Genomic DNA, 19,321 nt, shown 5'->3' with positions numbered 1-19,321 from the left:
CCTATGTTTATAATATCGAATGCACATTAATTAAATGAGTTACTGACAACTCACTTAATTAATATTTAGCTCCAAGAGTAGTACCACTCAACTTTATTGTCATGCCGGACTAGGTCCACCTGCAGGATTTATATGACAATCCTTATGAGCTCCTCAAGGGGGTATCATCAACCTAGATTACTAAGACACAGTTTCCTTCTATAATAAGCAACACACCATATAAATAATATCATTTCCCAACTTATTGGGCCTATTGATTTAACGAACTAAATCTCACCCATTGATAAATTAAAGAAATAAATACTAAGTATACATGCTTGTTATTATATCGGGATTAAGAGTACGCACATTCATAATAACAGAGATTTTATTCTTTTATGTAGTCAGTATAATAAGAAACTACCTCAAATGATCCTGTTCAATACACACATAGTGTACTAGTGTAATTTTATAGTCAAGATAAATTAATACCAAATTACACTACAACCACTTCAATGCTTTATCTTATTTCATCTTAGTTGTGAGCTACTATTTATAATTTATAAGGAACTGATAACATGATCTTCTGTGTGGCACCACACACCATGTTATCTACAATATATATTAAATGAGCAACTACATTTAACAAAAATGCAGACATTTGGCCAATGTGATTCTTATGTTTATACAAAAAGTTAGACTTTTAGTATACATTCGAACAACACTAATTGAGAGCGATACCCATTCTGATATCACTTATAGGACCATAAATATGCTAGAGAGGGGGGGGGGGGGGGAATAGTATTTTTCAAAAATCGAGAGTTAAAATTAATTACGTAACGAAATAAAAAAGGAAATTAGAAGGAAGAAGATAAACACGCACTAACACACGTAATTTTTTACTTAGTTCAGAGTATTTGACGACTCCTACCCCAAGTTTCGCACTCGTCTAGTGCTTTTATTGGGCAATACATTAATAGTTCGAAAAGATACAATAATAAAGTACAATAACTATATATGAAAGATTATCAACAACAAAAAAAAATTAAGTAAAGCTTGATGTCCGATTGTCGGTGGAGCGTTATAGCGTCGTTAGAGCCTTTTTGAAGTAGTGCACAAGAAGGAAAGTCGTAGTAGATGATATCCTAAGGCTACTGGTTGAAGACCCTTATATGGGCCTATTCTAGGTGCTTGGGCCATGCTGACGTGGTGACATCTCGTAGAAACTTCATCTATAAAGTTTTATCCACTTCCAGGCGCCTAGACTCCCTCCGGGCGCCCACACCCCCTCCGGGCACCCAGAACCCCTCGGGACGTCTAGACCCCCTCCGGGCACCTAGACGGTTGATGTGGGCTCGGTCAGTCGACACGCTTCAACATAACTCCTAGATAACTTTTCTGGCTCGGGCGCCTTGACCAATTTCAGGTGCCCGGACCGCCCGATTGCCTGCCCAGGCACCGACCCGGGCGAGTTGGTCCAAGTGCCCAAATCCCTCTTTTTCGCACTTCTCCTTCTTGCAAAAAGAGTTATTCCAGGAAAATAAAAATATATTTATTCTGTAGAACAGAGTTAGCATAACATTCATAAGATAGAAGTAGTAATTAGATCCTGTCTCCCCAATACCAGGATCTAGTCAAGGTGTCAACTTAGGTTTCCCAAATGAACTTAAGTTGGACCGACACCTACAGTTTCCTCAACTGGGAACGCGTCTTCACTGGATATCTCCTCCAATTTCTTACCTCCACTTACCAACTGCAGTTGCTTGACTTGCATTTGACCCACTAGGTCTTCCCACTAGTTGTCAGGTCTAACGGACCCAACTGGACTTTAGTCGATTATCAGGTTCCACGGACCCAACCAGACTTCCCACTAGATATCGGGTCTCACAGACCTATCTGGACTTTGCACCAGCTATCGGGTCCTATAGACCTAGTTGGATTTCAACCTAGTGTCAGGTCCTCTAGATCCGTCAACTCCTACACACTTGGTAAATTAATTAGACCATAAAATACTTAACGTTAAATCACTTATTCATCAAAATCTAAGTTAGATCATTAGTGCAAATTGCACAAAGACAAGGAAGTGTTTGCTCCTGGCTTCGAACAGACACTTGCTGGGGTTGAGCTTAACTCCATACTTCCTCAGGGTTCGGTAGGTCTCTTCTATATTTACACATAAGTAAGAAACTCAGAATGATTTTATCAATATGTCATCGACGTATACCTTTATATTTCGGCTGATCTGGTGCCGGAACACCTTATTCATCAACCTCTGGTAGGTGGCTCCAGTGTTCTTTAGCCCGAACAACATCACGTTGTAGCAGAAGGTTCCATCGGCTATGATGAAACTGATCTTTTCTTGGTCTTCCTTGGCAAGCAGAACTTGATGGTAGCCCTGGTACGCATCCAGCATACAGATCAGCTCGCAACCTGCCGTTGAGTCCACCATCTGATTGATGCATGGCAAAGGGTAGTAGTCCTTTAGGCAGGCTTTGTTCAAATCTCGAAAGTCAATACAGACTCGCCATTTATTATCTGGTTTGGAGATCAGCACCACGTTAGCTAGCCAGCTCGGGAATTATATTTCACAGATGTGCCCAGCCTCCAGTAGCTTCTCCACCTCTACTCGAATGATCTGATTCTACTCTGAGCTGAAATATTTTTTCTTTTACTTCATTGGCCTAGGGTTTGGTCGAATGTGCAGTTCATACTGCGCTATGGTTAGCGAGATACTTGGGAGCTCGTGAGTTGTCCATGCAAACACATCATGATTTTACCTTAAACAGGCAACCAGCTCGACTTTCTTCTCCTCCCTCAGATCGATCGCGATAAAGGTGGTGGCCTCTAGTCAGGTGGGATGCACTCAATTTTTTTTTCATAGACCAGCATGGGAGGCTCTTCTAGAATCACATTTACCTCCAGCCGTTGGGTCTTCTAAGAGGTTGCAACTTAATTTTTACCATCTCTATATAGCACCAGCGAGCTGCTAGCTGATTGCCCCTAACTTCGCTGACCAAGTCATCCACATGAAACTCGATTTTCTAGCAGAACGTAGAGACGATCGCTCGTAACTCATTCAGCGCCGGTCGACCTAATATGACATTGTAAGCGGATGAAGCGTCCACCACAATAAAGTTTGTTGTTCTCTTCCTCTTGAGCAGCACCTCTCCGAATGAGATGGCTAGCGGAGCCTGTCTGATCGACAATACTTCATTGCCAGTGAATCCATATAGGGGCATTGTCATTGGTTGTAGCTTACTCCAATCAATTTGTAGCTGATCAAACGTCTTCTTGAATAGAATGTTCACTGAGCTGCCTGTATTTACAAAAGTGTGGTGAATATTATAGTTAACAATTATTGCTTAGATGATCAAGACGTCATCATGAGAGACTTCTACTCCCTTTAGATCTTACAGACCAAAACTGATCTCCGGTCCCTCTGCTCTTTCCTTACTGCACTCGACAATGTGAATTTCCAATCGCCGAGCATGTATTTCCGAGCCCTATTGGAATCGCCATTGGTCAGACCCCTGCAATCATGCTAATATCACCCCGAGTGACATTACTTTGGTTCTCTTCCTCCTGAGCTGACGAGCGTGACCGCTCAGCAGATGCCTCAACAAGCCTTTGATAATCTCTCCGCTGGGGTTGTGATTGGCCTTGTTCTATGGCCGGCCTGCCTTCCTCGTGTTGTTCACCCTATCGGCGATGATGGTGGTGATTAAAAGATAGGGATCTATGGTGGAATCTCGGTGGAGTCGATCAGCGTGGTTTGGGTTTAAGATGATAACACTCTTTGGTGTTTGGGTTGACGAGCGGTAATAACAGTAGAAAAGTTGTGTACAAGGTCGGGACTTAATGAATTTTGCTCGCTCGGCCTCCACATATTGGACTGCATGGGTTCTAGGCTCTTGGTGTTGCTGAGCTATTCCCACTCAAGGCTCCTTTGGTGTGGTCGCTCGGTGCTCCGGGGCAACTACCAGCTTGGGGATCACTTCCTTCTTTCGAGCTGCCTGGGCTTTCTTGACGTTGATACATTTAGTAGCATGTCCGAGCAGGTGGTCAAAATCTCTTAGAGCTTCCGGATGAGCGAACGAAAAAAGTTGTCATCTATAAGTCCTTGGGAAAAAAGAACTCACCAAAATTTCTGGAGTGACTGACGGGACCTCCATTGCTACTTGGTTGAACCTCTTAATATAAACCCGCAATGCTTCCTTGGGTCCCTGTTTGACTACGAACAGGTTGACGTTCGTTTTCTGATAGCTACAGATACTGGTAAAGTGCTGGAGAAACGCCATTTAGAAGTCTTTAAAGTTAATATGGATCTGATCGACAAGCGCTTGAACAACCTTTGCGCTGATCCAGAGAGCGTGGTGAGGAATACCTTACACTTGACTCCATCGGTATACTGGTGGAGTGTGACCATATTGTCGAACTTGATTAAATGGTCCTCGGGGTCGGTTGCCCCCGTGTACTCCCCGATCATCAGCGGTCTGTAGTGAGGTGACAGTTGGTCGTCCAAGATCTCTTGAGAGAACTGTTTATTGATTCACTTGGGAGAATCGTCGAGTCGGGGTGCCTTGCCTTTCTGCTCATCCCAGACGGGTGCGTCTTCTGAATAGGATCCTTGTGTCCTTTCCGTTCGGCCTTGCTCTTCCGAGGGCGTGCGGAATAACGCTCGATGATATGGGATTGGGCGTTCGGTGCTTTTCGGAAGGCGCCAGTAGGCATGTTGTTCGGCCTGTAGTCAGCGGGTCTTCTGATCGAGCTCTTGGGTCAACTTGTTGACCCATTGCTGATACTGCCAGGTCATTCAGCGCTCAGCAATTAGCTGCTGCTTCTTGCTGTTATTGTATTATCTTTGCAGCTCAAGCGCTTATTAGCATTTTCAAATCTTCTTAAGTTAGAGTCACAATGGTGAGTCGTCTAATATCTTCCATCATCATGTTTCAGCGACGCAAAATATCATTTTGTCCAAAAGCGGAGAAGATGACATGTTGGGGATGTGACTCGAAGGTTGACGGGGCAAAGACTTCACGTGGTTCTACAACACAAGAGGTGTTAGTGTCTGGTTGGGAAGGGGTTCTCAGTATTGACCCTCCAACGTTCAAGCCAGTACTCAGTGGGGAATAGTAGAAAGCTGTGGCAGTGAGCGTATTAAACAGTAAAGTAATGCATATCTCCTCCTGTAGATAGAAACATCTTTTTATAATGTCACTATAGTGTTTGTGCACGTATTTCCAAGCGTATGCATGTTTCTAAAAACATCCTAGTAAAAGACATGTCAAAAAGTGTCCAGACACCTTTTCTTAAGCGGATACACAAATCCCTGATGTGACAGGATGAAAGTGTCTAAAGTACAGTCTGGTTATTGGACATACTTCGTTGTCAGTGACATCAACCTCTAAAGAATACGCTGAGATACGTAGGTGGATCCTATTGTAGGTCGACCGGATACTGATCGGAGGCCGCTTGACAAGGGCGTCCCCGCTAGGTCATACTGAACAAAGCTATCTTCCTTTATTCGGCCTTTCTATTATCGGAGGGCTACCTTTCATCCGATTGGTCATGGCGTCCGGTCGGGACGATGGTCCGAGGGATTTACATCTTGTCTCTTATCAGAGTCACAGACTCTCCGTAGACGACCATCTGAACAGTCATATCTGACCGGCCATGTAGCCTTTTCAACCCACTATGCTCGACCAGGGGACTTATGCTTCGACTGTCTTTACTTTGACCTCTACATCAATCGTTCTTTCCTACTTTTTGGTTGATCCATCTACTGTGGGATCCATTTTCATCATATCAATAAATATCTCCAATTCTTTACTAGCAAAAGTTTTATCTACGGGATCACATTCAAGATATAATAATAATAATAATAATAAAAATCCAATAATATAAATTTTCTCACATCAAATGATCTATTATTACACAACGTGAAATAATCCTTAATTTTCTTCTTCAATTCAATCACACGACAACAATATGTTTGCCATTCCCGCTTGTTGCCTACAAATTAGGCTGCGGTTTCAACCACTGCCGACGGCGACGTCCCCGGCCGGGACGCCCTTCCGAACTCGCAGGTCAAGTCCCGGTCGAACACGTTCATCCTCAACCCATCCTTCATGAACAGCGTGAGTGACATCTTTTGCTCCACGCGGTGGCCGGCAGCCACCTTGAGGCGGTGGCGCAGCAGCACCGACGCCGCTACCGACTTCATCTGCAGGTAGGCGAGGTCCTTTCCGAGGCAGATCCGCGGCCCGGCATTGAAGGCCACGAACTTGAACGAGTCGTGCGGCTCGAACCGCTTGCCGTCCGGTGATAGCCACCGTTCGGGTCGGAACTCGAGGCAGTCGTCCCCCCACACCGATTTCATTCTTCCGGCGGAGTAGATGGAGTAAGTGATGGAGGAGCCTGCGGGGACGAATGTACCGTCGGGGAGGACGTCGTCGGAGTGCACGTACTTGGAGTCTTCGGGTACCGACGGGTAGAGACGGAGCGTCTCCGATAGGGCGGCTTTGAGATAGACGAGACGGTCGAGCTCCTCGAAGGCGAGTGGGGCGGCGAGCCACTCACTGGGATCGCCGCCTCGGGACTCGGTCAGAACGGCGACGAGCTCGGCCACGATGCGGCGCTCGACGGCGGGGTGGACGGAGACGAGCCAGAAGAACCAGCATAGCGCGACCGAGGAGGTGTCCCGGCCGGCGAGTATGAAGTTGAGCACCACGTGCTGGAGGAACGAATCGGCGTACTCGCCCTTCTTCATGAACCGGGAGAGGAGATCGTCGTAGCTCCGGCCGCCACCACAGCCGTCGCCGAGCTCCAGCTTGCGGGCCTTGATGATGGCCGAGAGGTACCCGTCGACTCGCGCGACGCTGCGGGAGAGCGTGGCCTCCATGCCGACCCGGAGCCACTTCTTGAACCGCCACACCACCTCCGGTAAGATGAACCGGCGGAGGCTGGCCTCGGTGGCCCGGTCGAACGCGGCAGCGAATGAGTTCTCCGGTAGCTCCGGCGCCAGCGTCTCGGGGTCCTTCCCGAAGGCCAGTCCGCAGATGTTGTCGAAGGTGAGCCGGAGGAGGAGGTCCTGCAGGTCGACCGAGGCGGAGGCGGCGGAGGCCTCCTTCAGAATAGGGATGAGGCAGCGGTGGATGGACCGCGAAACCCACCGCGACATGGCGGCGCGGAGCGTGCGGGTGGTGAACTCGAGCGCGGCGGTCTTCCGCTGCGCGAGCCACGTCTCGCCGTCGGAGTTGAAGATGCCGTCGCCGAGGAGGTCGCGGAAGACGGCGTGCCACGTGGGCCCCTTGGGGTAGTTCTCGAACCGCGTCCTGAGCACGTGCTCCAGGTTCCGGGGCTCGCAGGTCACGGTGACGAGTCCCTGACGGCGCGCCAGCCCCGGGACGGCGCAGATGCAGGTCTGGTACGTGCCGCCGGCGCCGCGAAGGTTATCGGCAATCCACTCGTGCATGCGCTCCGAGTGCTGCACCAGCCCCGGAAGGCTCCCCACCACCGGCCACACACGCGGCCCGCGCAGCCCTGACGCCAGCCGCGCGAACCACACCGCGTACGCCGCCACGAAGCCCAACAGAACCACCACCGTCGCCAATTCCATCACCACTACACAAACTAAAGGCTGAAGCTGAAAGCTAGAAGCTGAAAGCTGAAAGAGAGAGTGGTTTCAGAGTTATAGCGAGAAGGTGAAGTTGCAGACTGACATTTAATAGGCCAGACTGTTCTTTCTCTCCTCCTCCAGCTACTGCGTCACTTTTTTTTTGGTTTTTTGGTTTGCAAAAACGCACAAATCCGAAGGGCAAACTCTTGTCGTGGGGACGGCCCCACCCCACTCGGTCCCAACTAAAATTATACAGGTGTCTTTAATAATTCAATTTTAAATTTAAATTCAGCTGAAATTATAATTATTATAATATTATAGTAATTTATGGTTTTGTAACTGATATAAAATTTCACTAGTCACAGTTTTGTAATTATTAAATAATTAATATTGTTAAATCAATTAAGTCGGTACTGCAGTAAGTATAACATAAATATTAAGTGAACAATTAAAATCTGTGTTATAATAATTATGATTTTATATCTACTACAATATCTATTATAATTTTGTATCTATTATAATATCAATTGTAACTGTTAATTGTTACCACGTGAATATTATTTGTTTAGTCAAATTTATCCAATCAATTCAGTGTTTAAATTTGAAACCGGCCTGTAAAAAAATCAAAATCAGCCGTACACTTATTAGAGGGTAGCTGTGTTATTTTATTGAGAGAGGATTGATGAGATAAAATGTCCTTGTTATATAAAATAAAAAATGAAAGAAATCTGATGCAGTTGCAGCTTCATCAGAAATAGAGGTACATGAGGAGGGAAGAAAAGGGACGTCTGGAACAGAGAATAGCAGTGTTGGAGGTTTTGAAAATCTTTAGATTGGAAAAAATTATATACACAAGTTGGGCAACCTACTAGGCACTGAGGGGATTTAGTGTGAGATCATAGTTGGTGAGACACAAAAGTAATCGGCTAATTTCAAACCAGAAAAAACCAGCTAAATGAGTTTCTAGAGTGTGTTACAAACATATAACAACAACAACAACAACAATAACAACAACAACAAAAAAAAGGCCTTAGTCATGCTTTGTGAATATCTAGAGAAGAATGATCAAAGACTTTAACTAGGTTTGAGATTAAGGGATGAGCTAACTCTTGATGTATCACAACTGAACTCTTTTAGGAGGTTGGATGTCTGTCAAATCGATTCCTCTCAAGTCTGTTTTTGTCGGATTGGCTCCTATTGGATCGGATAGTTGTCCGGTTGGCAATTGTCAGACCAAGTAATCCAAGGACTCCGGTGAAGGCTTTCAGCGACGTTGACTGGATAAGGACAACTAAAAGGATTGAAAATTGATTAGAAAAGAGGAGGACGGATCCTCTAGTCTACAAATTATGGATCAGGAGATAGATCCATTTTTTTAAATCCTTGATTTGAATGGACCATATTTATTTAAAAGTAGAGTCCATTCAAATTAAGGGTCCTCATGCAATGAATAATCTCCTGATCCATAATTTATGGACGAGAAAATCTTTATTGAGAAAAGAGGCTAAGATGAATCTTAGTGAGACCTCTCGATGATGCAAAGTTAAAAAAAGAAAATATGCAATGCCCCAATGTACCTCTCAATGTTGTCACCAATATTTTATATAAGGAGCGAAGAGATGACCAAGATTCCCAAGGGACACGTACCTATTCTTCGTCACCAAAGGGCACACCTTTTGGTAATTGACACCATTATGATCGCTTTGTTACATCCGAGCTTGGGAGCAATTTAATCTGAGCCTGATTTTAGATCTAGCTTGGACTTAACTTGAACATGACTCAGGTTGACTCGAATTGTGTTAGGCCATAAGTTGGCTAACTTGGTTCTACATTGACCACCGAGTCCTAAGCCTGCCACGTGGCCCTTACCGTCTCCATCACATCAGAGTTAATCTAGAGTTAGAAGGTCACTAAGCACTAGAATCAATTTGCAAGGAGATCGACATAAGAGTTCAACCGATCCAGTTCAAGTCAAAAACATCTTAGAAAGAAGTATTATACATTTATACTTCTGTGAATAAGTTGAAAAAGTATCCTTTTAGCAACTATATATTAGAGTTGTATAACATCTACTACACTCCCTTTGGAAGTATTGTTATGAATCTTCATAAGTAGAATTGTAATAAAAAAATCTCCCTAGGAAAAAGTAGTAATGATTTGATGGACCAAATCTTTTAAATTTGGGTCCAACTATATCATCCAAAATGGACCAAAAGAGCATTGTTACACCTTTCATTGAAGCATCTTCGAAATTGGTTTTACCTTTTACTGGGAGAGTGCATACTTGACAATGTAACTAGTGAGAATACTTCGAATGAAAAACTTTACCGTTAACTCGAGGAGGATCCATGCACCTTCAAGGCAAACTTAAAAATGATTGGCTTAAGATAGGATAATAGATAACAATGAGATTGATTAGACAATGAGGTACAAGCTAAAAGAACTCAAAGTCCAAATACTTGCCTCCAGGCTTCACATCTGCTGCTACAAATCCTTTTGCCGCTGGTCCCGAATCCATTAGTTGCTCTGAATTTTAGCAGTAACTCTGGCTCCACCGGCCTTGGCACCTCTGGAGAGGTGCTGCACTGTATCAGTGCCCAATTGACACCATCAAAAAATGGGTGCTGCTTTATCTCAGCCGATGGAGTTTCAGGAAATAATCTAAGCTGTCGACCTACCACATTGAACAATGACGCTATGTTGCTAGAGCCCTTGAAGGGTGTCTTCCCAGAAAGGAGTTCCTGGAGGAAGATACCAAAGATCCACCAGTCCACAGCACTTCCATGCTCTTCACCTTTGATGATCTCGGGGGCTAAATACCCATGGGTTCCAACAAAGGACATCGATCAGGCAGTTGTTGGCTCGACCACAAGTTCAGGCAGCACGGCAACCTGCTGCCTTGGTGTCTCGGCCCATGGTTTTCTTGTCTTTTTCTTGTTCTATTGGGGAAAGAGTCTTGGCACGAAGCATGCAGGCTGAACACAAACTGAAGTAGGCTCAATGCATGTTGGTTGGACACAAAATGCACCAGCTGTACGTTTTGAAGGATCTGAATTTAGTGATGATGATAGATCAAAATCAGAAAGCACTATGTGCCCATCATCACGAACAAATACATTTTCTGGTTTCAGATCTCTGTATACTACTCCAAGCATGTGTAGATACTCAAGGGCAGGTAGTACTTCAGCAGCATAAAATCTGATCAATAACACACACAAATCATCTGCCAGAAAATACAACTTGCGTGATTATATGTATTTTGAAACCTCGAGGATCTAAAAAATGTAATGTAATTACACATGAGAAAAAATATATAAATATAGATATATCTGTGTGCGTGTAGAAAATTGTCTTAACAACTTATAATTTAGTGTAATGAGAATAGAGAAATGCCTTGTTCATATAGTTTGAGCAGGATGGCCTAAGTGAAGAGGAACATCCAGAGTATTTTTGAAGTAAATGTATTACACGAAATGATGAGATTGTATATAACACTAACTGGAGGTATGACTGGGGAAGTGAAAATTTTTGGCTTCATAATTTTTACTTTATTAATCTCATTTCCTAACCGTTTAGGTTACCCACATATTTTCTTAGGATCAAAAATCCAATTCAGGAAATGGGAACTTGCCATATTCAATTCAGGAAATAAAAGGATAAATATGTAAACTAATGGAATGAAAGTTAACAGGGTAACTACCTTACTGCATACTCAGAAAAATGTTTCCCTGGCTGTCGATGCCTCAGTGTATGCAAATCACCACCAGGGCAGAATTCCATCACCAAGCACAAAATCTGTCAGTCTCAAAATGTGTACAAAGTTGGCAAGAAAGGGTGATCCAGGAGTTGGAGAATTTCCCTCTCTGTTTGAGCCCTCATCAACTTCTTCCTCTTGCAAGAGATGCCTTGTCCATCACTTTCATTGCAAAGTAGCACCTTGTGCCACTCAACTCTGAGAGATAAACACTGCCAATATCGCCACATCCAACGCGTTTGAGCAGTTGGAACTGGCTCATACCTAGAATACCATCTCGAGATCGAACTGTTAGAATAGCCTTCCATCTAGGATCATTTCCCATGTGTGGCTTATTTACACTTCCAGTAATAAAACTCCAGCAGCTATCATCACTGATACCGCTGCTATCACTTGCTCTACTAATACTAGTTTTAATGCTCTCCAGTGACTCAGTCTCCTATGACCTACCCTTTGCACTATCACATACCCTTTCTGAGCTAAGCATACCATCACTAGTAATCCCACTTCTATATGTACTCGTACAAGTTTAACTATACTCATTGCAGTTACCACTCCATTGCTATCAATGCTACTGTGCGGACTGACGTTGCCACTTGGGGGAAGGGAAGCATCCCAGATCAGATGCATTCCTTTCCATCAGAATCTGGTGGCAAGAATGTTGTCTCCATTGGCTGTAACACCCTTGGCGTAGCAAATGAAGAAGATAAGGAATCTGATTCATTCAGTTCAATGGGGAAGCTCTTATCTGGTGGTAATGGACCTTTTGTAGAGATGCCTTTCAGTAAACATCCTGCATCAGATTTCTCTTGGCCAATTGCCACATACACCAATTTCACGAGATCAGTATCCACTGGCTCTAGGGGATGACTGGCTCCATTGAAAGAACTTCTTCCTCCTTCAATGGAGTCAACCTCAGGCATAGATTCATTTTGATCAACCATTGTGCCATTTACCTCTGATTCAAGTAAGTTTGCGTGCACCCCTGAAACCTTAAGAATAAAAGAATTTTGACTGGATGCCATTTTCAACTCAGGAATCCTATCCATTCGATGAAAAGCTTTATCATCACTTAAATCCAATCATGCCATTAAGAACAATCCAAACGCAGTAGATTACACAGCGAAATCTCATTTTCTCATCTTCCCCCAAACTGTAAACCAAGAGCAAGTATCAGAAACTGAGCACACTATGCCACTCCAGCAACCTAAAATCACACAAAACGACATTAATTAGGGAATTTTATCTCCATTCCTAAAAATCCGATTTCCAGAACAAAACCTTCATTCCGGCCAAAAAATCAAAAGAATGCAAAGGCACAACTATCAATCCCGCACACACATTCCTACTTATTCGAGAGGGGACACTAACCAACAAAGAAATGGTTGAAATCCTGAGATCTGCGAAACAAACCAGAGATTTCTCGTACAGCAACTGCAAAATTGGACGCGGCGGCGGCACACCAGGCGACGAGGAAAATGCTTGCCCTGCGTACGATCCGCAACGGTTCTCTGGCTCACGACCTTTAGGGTTACCGCTGCTCCTCCCCTTCCTCCTTCCTCTCTTTCCCTCCTCTCATCTGTTCCTCTGTTCTGTTAAAAGAGAACCACGGGGATAGCTGAGGTGAATGTACAAAGATTTGCCGCGTGAAGTAGAGAGGTTGAGTGGCAGACGGCGCTTCACTTTTTGTTCGCTCCTTTTTTATAAGAGAAAAAAGGGGATGGGACTTTTTCCTGGTCCAAGAGCGGATTAGGAAAAGGGTTCAGAGGATTCCATCACGACAAAAAAACCAGACTGTGGCACATTAGAAAGAAACGAAAAGAAGTAGAAATCCTCCGTTCATGTGGTAAAGAAGAGGAAATCGATCGTCCCAGTGATTCCGTCACATCTGACCTCATGTTACCACGAGGAAAATAAATTATAAGTGATGGTGAGATGAGTTCCATAAGGTTCGAAGATTTATGTCTTGATAGCCTTCGATTCAATTTCACGATTTCATGTGATAAGTATACCACCACTTATCATCTTGGATGATGTCACTATTATGATTCTATTTTAAGTATTATTATTATTCAATAGGGAAATTTTCATTTGATGTTTTATTATTATTGAAAGAAATCATTTTGGCTTGAAGTTTATTTCCTTTTACAAAATATCTTACAAAATAATAACTTTTTAAAATATATCATAAATGGTAATTTTCTACGTTCTATGATGTCTTTATTTTTTTCCTTTTTAATAATGTCCCTCAAAATTTAAGTCATTGAAATAAGTCTTATCATTTTACTTCATTACTAATAACTATTAAATTGTTGTTTTATTAAGTTATTTAATGTTGATAGTAGGGAGTAAAAAACATTATGATAATGCCCATGTTACCAACTATAATTAATGATGATTTAAATACGTATCATGAACAAGAAAAGCTTTGGCCAAAATTATTCTACTATATTCAAAATGATTAAATAATTACAATCAAAATTATTTTAATATTGATTAAAATTATTCTAATTTAGCTAAAATTAATTAATTACTATTAGAATAATCTTGATCAAAACTATTTCTCCTCCAGAATTTACATTGCATTTTTTTTTAGCTATTACATTGATAAAGTTATTATGGTTGATCACAGTACATATAAATATTAGTGTACTATTCAAACCTCAACGTGTCCCTTGGCGTTAAGTAAAAGAAACTATTTAATATATTTTTTAAAATAATATTTTTTTTATTTTTAGAATTTATGAATATTAATAAAAAAATTTATATTCATAATAATTTTTTTTTCAATCCATAAAATTACTAAATTATTACATGTAAATAAGACTTTATTAATTTAAATTTTAATTTTGTTATAAAACTATATTAACTATTTTATAAGTTATCCATGCATTAATGAAAATTTTAATTTTTTTATAAGATTAATTCTGTATTTTTTAATTATATTCTAACGAAAAGTTTAAATTTTCAATTTTTAAGTTTTAATTTCTAATATTAATGATGTTTCAAAATATTAACATAATGTTTTGTATCAAATGAATGAAAAATTTTATTTTATGATCTTATATGAAAAACGATGAGAAAAAAAAAATGATGGCCTTTTAGTATCATCGATGAAGGAAGTAAAGACACGAGAATACTCATGCGATAAGAAAATGACGCAAAATCATCGAAAATTGTGTGGACGTATGAGATTAATGCATAACAGAAAGGATCAATTAAGTTTTAAAAATAAGATATACAATTAAAAAATTAATAATAAATAAAATTATAATAAATTAAAATTTAAAATTAATGTTTTTAAAATTAATCTAAAATTAAGAGTGAATATTTTTTTTTAAAAAAATAAAAATTATATTAAAACATAGAAAAACAAGAGCTCCCAATTTGGTAGGCCCTACATAGGCCGGCCTATGCCGTGAACAGACACTATTTTAATAAGTTCTAATGGCAAATCAAAAAAGTGACTGAAGTAATTCGAGTTTGGTTAGGATGAAGTTAGCAAGTTGAATAATCCGAACGAGGGTGCACCAAGTCTATTCGAGGTCGACGACATTAGGTTGGAACTTAGCTCGATCGAGATGAATTGGGCTCAATTGAGATGGAACTTATACTTGTGGTTTGTTCAAAGGTTATCTAAAAAGTTTTCTGATGGGGAAGTGTTCCTTTCTTACTGCATAAAGAAAAGAGAAGAGGGAAACTTTTTCTCGAATTTGGTCTCCTAATTCGAGTCGCCAACTCGCTGCTGATTTGGCTCATTACCAGACAACTGGTAGCTCGATTGCATCATTGACTAAACAAATACACCATTTGTGCTTTATGTACCTAAGAACTCCAAAACATGAAGCTCATCATTGCTTGCCCAACCTAATTCATGTTTGTCATCGAAGTTAGTTTTGCGATTTTTTTAGTCGGTATCATATATCTAACTTACATCGATTAATTTTGAGGGTGATTGATTCAATTTCACATAAAATTTTCATCGGTCATCAAGATAATAAAAAAGTTTTTCTTCATCTTTAGTGTCTGGCACCGATAAAAAATCATAGCCAAGGGTGTGAGGGGATACTTTATTAGACAATTTACCGGAGATTTTAGGAAAAATTACTGAATTAAAATTACATAAAATCAATTCTAACTTATTTGTTACGATGACCTGAGCGGATCTGAGATTGCTAGGGGGGTTGGCTTTGCCAAGCTTCTGGTGGTCTGAGTCGCAGAGTCGATACGATGCGCAGCCGATCGGGAAAGGAATTCGCCCAGGAAGATATTGAGACTTGTGTTCAATGCAGTTTTCTTGGAACAGATTCGCCCAACCTCAGGCTGTCCTTTGAGGTTTTCTCAAGGTCGTCTGTTTCCCAAGATACAACGGTAGAACCACGCATACAACCAAACACTGGTTATTCATGGCGAACTGAGAATGCACCTGAGTGCTATTAGGAGTAGTTCAGCTGAGTAGATGCACGACTGAGAAAAGAATCGGGGAACAAAGGTGGAGAAACTCTTTAGCTATTAGATCATTAAAGCTATGTGCTTAACCTCCATCCTTCACTGGTCCATCCAGTTGTTCCCTTATAGTGAACAACTTTGTCGGTATAATTAAGTTGTCACTTTGAACCTAGTTCTTGGAATCTCTAGTATGCATAGATTGGGTCTGTTGTGTTGGTTGCTACTCGAAAAACCTAATGGTTCCTCAGTACAAAAATTTTGTACAAGATCTGAACCTTTCCTAGCTACCATGTGTTCTTTTAAATTAAACTTGGATCGCCTACGGAACTTAACACGTTTGATCCCAAGTTTAACTTATATGTTCTTTTAGGTTTAGATTTGGATCTCCTGCGGAACTTAACACGTTTGATCCAAATCACCTAGGTCACAAAGTCGATTAAATATTTATTTCCAAAATTGGCTTCCAGTACTGCATGGCGAGGCACTAAGCCTTCTTGGATATGGGAGCAACCACCACCGACTAGACAAAGCCTTTTTACGGAAATTCAATATTTAACCTTCCCATAGTAACCCTAGGTTAACCACAAAGAACAATCAAAACACAAGTTCGAAAAAAAATAAAAGAACACAACATCGAAAACTAATTCGAAACCTAGAATCACATGTCTCTTGTATTTGGTATTTTTACAAAGAAATAAAACTAGTATGATGCGGAAAACAATTGCTAGTTATACATTTCTTTGTGAATTTTAATGACCTCTTGATCTTCTACCGTATTCCTCTTTTAATCTCGGACATTGTGTGTGCAACGATCTTCCGAGATGAGAACCACCAAGACACCTTCTTCTTCCTTCCTTCAAGTTGTGGCTAAGCAAAAACTTCCAAAGGATGAAGAACTTTTTCCACCAACCAAGCTCTAAGGGATGCAAGCTTTCTCTCCTTCTTCTCCAAGCTAGAATCCGGCCACCAATTAAAACTCCAAGAGCATGAAGAGGTTCGGCCACAAAGAGAAGAAGAAGAGAAGAAGGAAGGAAGGGCCGGCCACACCACCAAGGAAAAGAGGGAGAAAAAGAATAGAGGTTGTTGTGTATTTTTGAAGGCACCTCTACCCCCTCTTTTATAATCCTTGGCCTTGGCAAATAAGGAAATTTAAATAAAAACTTCCTTAATTCCTTTGTCATGAAAAAGAAAAATTAATTAATTTAAAATTAATTTTCTTTTTCCAAATTATTTGGCTGGCCACTTTCTCCCCAAAACAAGGAAAGTTTTAATTAAAATAAGAATTAAAACTTCCTAATTTGTTTCCAGAAATTTATAAAAATTTCTCCAATAATTTTTATCCCTTCATGATTGGTTAATAAAAAGGAATTTTATAAATTAAAATCTTTCTTTTAAACATATGGATAATTTCCAAAAAGGAAAGTTATCTATAAAAATTTAAATCTCCTTTCAATCTACAAATAAGGAAAGATATCAAATCTTTTCTTAATCTTTTGTAGAAACTAATAAAAGAGAATTTTTACTTTTTAAACTTTTTTTTAAATCATGAACATGATTAAAAGGAAAGTTTTTACCAAAATTAAAATCAACCTTTTAATCTACAAATAAGGAAAGAGATTTAGCTCTTCTCTTAATCTTTTGTAGAATCTTATAAAAGGAAAGATTTAAATTTTTAAACTCTCTTTTAAATCATGTTATCCACATAAGAAAAATTTTAAAATTAAAATTCCTTTTTATTTTAATAGGGCCGGCCACCTAAGCTTGAGTTCAAGCTAGGGCCGATCACATGAATTTACCCATGAACCAAGCCATGGCTGGCCCTAGCTTGGTCTCCAAGCTAGCTTGGCCGGCCCCTATAGGATGGGTAAGAAGGTGGGTATAGGTGGGTATAGTACTCTATAATTAAGAGGTTACGATAGGGACTGAGAGGAGGAATTGGTTTTGGTCTCCCGATAAAATTAAGCATCCCGTGTTCGCCCCGAACACACAACTTAATTTTATCAATAATAATTCATTCCACTAGAGAACTATTATTGAACTACCGCACCAATCCCAAATTATATTTTTGGGCTCCTTCTTATTATAAGTGTATTAGTCTCCCTGTGTTTAAGATAATGAATGTCCACTAATTAATTGAATTACTGACAACTCACGTAATTAATATCTTAGTCGATCCAAGAGTAGTACCACTCAACCTTATTATCATGTCGGACTAAGTCCACCTGCAGGGTTTAACATGACAATCCTTATGAGCACCTCTTGGGGACATTCTCAACCTAGATCACTAGGACACAGTTTCCTTCTATAATCAACAACACACACTATAAGTGATATCATTTCCCAACTTATCGGGCTTATTGATTTATCGAACTAAATCTCATCCATTGATAAATTAAAGAAATAAATATCAAATATATGTGCTAGTTATTATATTAGGATTAAGAGCAAACACTTCCATAATAACTGAGGTCTTTTTTCTTTTATAAAGTCAGTATAAAAAGAAATGACCTCTAATGGTCTTACTCAATACACTCTAAGTGTACTAGTGTAATTATATAGTTAAGATAAACTAATACCTAATTACACTACGACCTTCCAATGGTTTGTTCCTTTCCATCTTGGTCGTGAGCTACTGTTTATAATTTATAAGGTACTGATAACATGATCCTCTGTGTGTGACATCACACACCATGTTATCTACAATATAAATTAATTGAACAACTACATTTATCATAAATGTAGACATTTGACCAATGTGATTCTTATTTCTAGATAAATGTTTATACTAAAAGCTAGACTTTTAGTATACATGCTAACAATCTCCCACTTATACTAAAAGACTAAGCTGCTATATCTGCTGCCATACATCTGATTCTCAACCCTTCAACATGCCCATCAAAAGCTCTTGCCTTAAGGGCCTTAGTGAAAAGATCTATAGGTCATCATCTGATGCAATCTAGGCGGCAACAACTTCTCCTCGTTTATACGATTTCTCGTATTGGGTAGTACTTGAGCTCTATTGTGTTTACTTGCCTTATAGACTCATGGTTTCTTCGAGTTTGCTACTGCACCACTATTATTACAATAAATTGTAATAATCTTTGGACAAACCAGAAATCAAATCTAAGTCTATCTTGAGGTTATTGAGTCATTCAGCTTTTATGACTACCTCAGAGGCTTGCCATATACTCAGCTTCTTGGTGGAGTCCAGAAAAACACCTATGTTTATCACTCTTCCATAGTTATGACTTTACCTCCTAAAGTAAACACAAAATCCCGAGGTTGACTTACTATTGTCCCTATCCGATTGGAAGTCAAAATCCGTGCAACCCACAGGGACCAAATTAACTACCTTGTAAACTAGCATATAATCTCTAGTGCCTCTAAGGTACTTCAATATTTGCTTTACTGCAGTCCAATGTCTTTATCCAGGGTTACTTTGATATCTGCTAACTATGTCATTGGCAAAATAGATTTCTGATCTCGTGCATAACATACATTAGGCTTCCGACAGCCGAAGC

At 40.5% G+C, this 19,321-nt stretch overlaps 1 protein-coding gene and 1 pseudogene across 1 annotated transcript; both read right to left on the bottom strand.

Annotated features, from left to right (window-relative positions):
* Positions 1 to 5,876: 5,876 nt before the first annotated feature.
* On the bottom strand, positions 5,877 to 7,732 carry LOC122052265 (cytochrome P450 86A22-like). Its single transcript, XM_042613709.1, has one exon. It carries the CDS (start codon positions 7,595 to 7,597, stop codon positions 5,999 to 6,001), a length of 1,599 nt encoding a protein of 532 aa, XP_042469643.1. The 5' UTR covers positions 7,598 to 7,732; the 3' UTR covers positions 5,877 to 5,998.
* Positions 7,733 to 9,615: 1,883 nt separating this feature from the next.
* LOC122052264 lies at positions 9,616 to 12,535 on the bottom strand (annotated as a pseudogene).
* Positions 12,536 to 19,321: the final 6,786 nt, after the last annotated feature.

The sequence above is a fragment of the Zingiber officinale genome, chromosome 3A (assembly GCF_018446385.1).
Source record: "Zingiber officinale cultivar Zhangliang chromosome 3A, Zo_v1.1, whole genome shotgun sequence".
NCBI classification, from domain to species: domain Eukaryota; kingdom Viridiplantae; phylum Streptophyta; class Magnoliopsida; order Zingiberales; family Zingiberaceae; genus Zingiber; species Zingiber officinale.
Note: the sequence above shows the minus strand (reverse complement) of the source record. Positions and strands in the feature narration are given on the sequence as shown.

Excerpts from the sequence above, each read along its gene's own strand:
- LOC122052265 (XM_042613709.1), bottom strand. The coding sequence starts at position 7,597 with ATGGAATTGGCGACGGTGGTGGTTCTGTTGGGCTTCGTGGCGGCGTAC.